The sequence below is a fragment of the Notothenia coriiceps genome, unplaced genomic scaffold (assembly GCF_000735185.1).
Source record: "Notothenia coriiceps isolate Sejong01 unplaced genomic scaffold, NC01 NC01_scaffold00028412, whole genome shotgun sequence".
Lineage (NCBI taxonomy): Eukaryota > Metazoa > Chordata > Actinopteri > Perciformes > Nototheniidae > Notothenia > Notothenia coriiceps.
In genome coordinates, this window is record NW_011361113.1 from 610 (window position 1) to 3,552 (window position 2,943).

Here is a 2,943-nt window from a genome sequence, read left to right on the forward strand (position 1 = left end):
AGCGGAGCAAAGCACACCTTTAGACCTAACACACTTAGCTATGGCACTGTCGTATACATTGAATTATTCCATTTGATAATATGTAATCAATTTAGGCATCCCTCACAAAAAACTAAAATATTCATAACTCGAATACCTGAATAATTTTGAATATTCGACTATTCGATGAATCGTTCCCATCCCTAGTTTATAGTAATGTATAGCTTCAAATAAAAATTAAGTTAAATTACATTTCCCTCCAATTGAAACCAATAAATAGCAAAACAAGAGAAACTGTTAAAGAATAGATTAGATTATAGATATATGTTCTCTTAACTGTTCCAGATCTGAATCTATATATAATCCTGTGTCTCTGACCTTGTGTGCGGTGCGAGCGGATGATGCTCATGGAGCTGATCCAGTCGGGGGAGATCTTGGACACCAGAGAGTACAGCACCTCCAGGCTGGTGGCGTCCACCACAAGGATTTCTGGGTAGTGGCCATTGCAAAGCAGACGTCCCTCTTTCTCAGTGCCGATGGTGAACTGATAGAACTACAGAAATACAGAACAGGAGACAGAAATATGAGGAGAGATGGGAACAGGAGGAAGTCAAATCCCACCCATCCCTTTCCTGGGTCAACTTGAATATGAAATATTGAATGGATGTGTATAATTACATGGACAGTAACTTCATATTGACTATAAAACTGAAAATAGGATTTCAATGAAATAACCACTGAATGAAAAGAGAAAGTAAGAGTAGTTGGTTTGATAGGACTTTGTTGTAATGCTGTGGAAATGAATGTTTGTTCAAATGAAGTCAACATTTGAGATACTTTATCACAATGTTGCTCATTTTTGAGTGATGATATGAGACTAGGCCAGTACTGGAATAGCATCTTTGATATTCATTTCAAGTCCTACCTGTATGCCAGTGTGAGCACAGGCCAGCTTGGTGAACTCAATACAGCGTCCATCGTTCACATCCCATAGACACATCTCCCTGGAAACAGACAAAGAGTTAGTTCAACATAAATGAGTAGGAAATGACACGTGTGTCTGGTGATCAACAATAATATTTAGCACATTTAAATAAACTAGTGTAATGCCCTTCATTATGCCACAAAGTAAGTCTATGGAGGCATTTACAGTAGCAATTCTACAGTCTACAATAAAGTCAAAGCCACATAAAATTATAATTGTTTGTGTAATAAAAGCCTGAACTCACCCGTTCTCTGATGCGCTGACGATGTACTGTTTGTCACTGCATGCACTGGCTTTAGCCAGACAGGTGATGGAGGCTGTGTGACCAAACAGCATGGCCCGGGGACAAATCTGAAGAAGAAAAAACATAAGAAAAAAATATATAACGGGTAATAAAAAAGATAAAGATACACAGAGGTGGACCAACGCACACACCACCACCTCCGCCCTGATCAGTACCTCCAGCTCAGGCGTCATGTCCCAGATGCAGATCTGTCCGTCGTGGCAGCCGGTGATGATGGTGCTGAAGTTGTCCATCACCAGCAGGCTGCTGATGCAGTGGGTGGGAGCGGTGCGGCCCCATAGCACTATGGGTAGAACCAAGTTGTTCCCCGACATAATGCAGATGTTTCTGGAAGGAGAGAGGGACACAGAGGGACGAAATGAGACGAGCCAATTATCTTGTTGAATTGCCCGCATAAGGATTGATAGACAAAAAGATACAACTTCACTCTGGGCAACACCAAGCCAAAACAAAAGGGCTCATATCACTATTTAGGGGATTAATTAATGCATCATAATTTATATCTATCTATACTTATGCATATTTATATATTTCCAAACCATACTCTACCCTGCTGTTTATATATCTTATTTATTTTGATCATGCAGCACATCATGCACTTTTATTCAGGGACATTAATTGTACACAGCTTCTAGAAAATGCCTCTACTCTTTTTCTTTCTAGTTTGTATGTAATACGTTTGTTTGTTTGTTTGTTTGTTTGTATGTATAGTTCTTAATATGTATATGTGGAGAGCTGTCCAAATGTCATTGTACAGTGCAACTGCATGTTATACTGTACATATGAGAATAAAATATCTTGAATCTTGAAAGCAAGGGTTAATTGTCTCTGCTATTGTCTTGATCTTGTCCTCTATGAGCTCATTGCTTGATGCTATTCTCCCTGTTTACATCCATCCCAATCAAGCATACGGATTGGAATAGAATAGCGTTACACCATGAATGAGTCACGACTAGTCACTGTCACCAGATGTGATCTTTTGACCACACTCTTCAACACGCATTTAATCAAAACATCATCAGTGTGTGTGTTTTCCTACATTTACATAATTAACCTTGGCGTTGTATGCATGTTTGCAGACTGTGCAGCAGCGTGCAGAGTAACAGGGGACACATTTAATGGAGTCAGGTGCAGGTCACTGATACCAGGTAGAAATTGAGTAGCAGCACGAGATTATGCAGAAAAATTAAGCTAAAATCGTAATATCATGGATGAGGACTGATTAACGGTGCAGTGATCTATGAGGCGCTAACGCTATACCTGCAATGTCGCCACTTCCGGGGTAACGAAACGGCTAACTGAACCAAAACAGGATGTTGAAAACACTTTATATACGTACCACAACTAAATTACTCCTGGAACATGTCCTTGTAATTGAAGGCTTATCGAAGAACGTCTCCCTCCTTGGCAAAATGAAATTGAAATTGTCCTTCTTATCGTCTTGTTTAGCTCCGATCTGTTTGGTCAGCTGATCACCTGACAACCAGAGCCACATCCGGTTTTGTGTTTTCAAAATAAAATTATGCAGCTTTCGTTTTCCGAGGAGCACACGACACGGTTCATCGTTACATAAATCAACCTATAGCACAGGGGTACTCAAACTTTTTTCTTAAAGGTCCACTTGTGAATCTTATACAAGGTGAACGGTCCGGATCAATGCCAGTAAAATCCCCCC

General features: G+C 40.1%; 1 protein-coding gene across 1 annotated transcript; it reads right to left on the bottom strand.

The window, feature by feature from the left end:
- Positions 1-316: 316 nt before the first annotated feature.
- On the bottom strand, positions 317-2,741 carry LOC104958132 (WD repeat-containing protein 7-like; the record flags this gene model as incomplete). Its single annotated transcript, XM_010785843.1, has 5 exons — positions 2,608-2,741; positions 1,424-1,595; positions 1,209-1,315; positions 905-983; positions 317-532 (listed from the first exon to the last, which is right to left on the bottom strand). Coding segments are annotated over exons 2-5 (561 nt in total), but the record flags the coding sequence as incomplete, so codon positions are not given.
- Between the last annotated feature and the right edge of the window lie 202 nt (positions 2,742-2,943).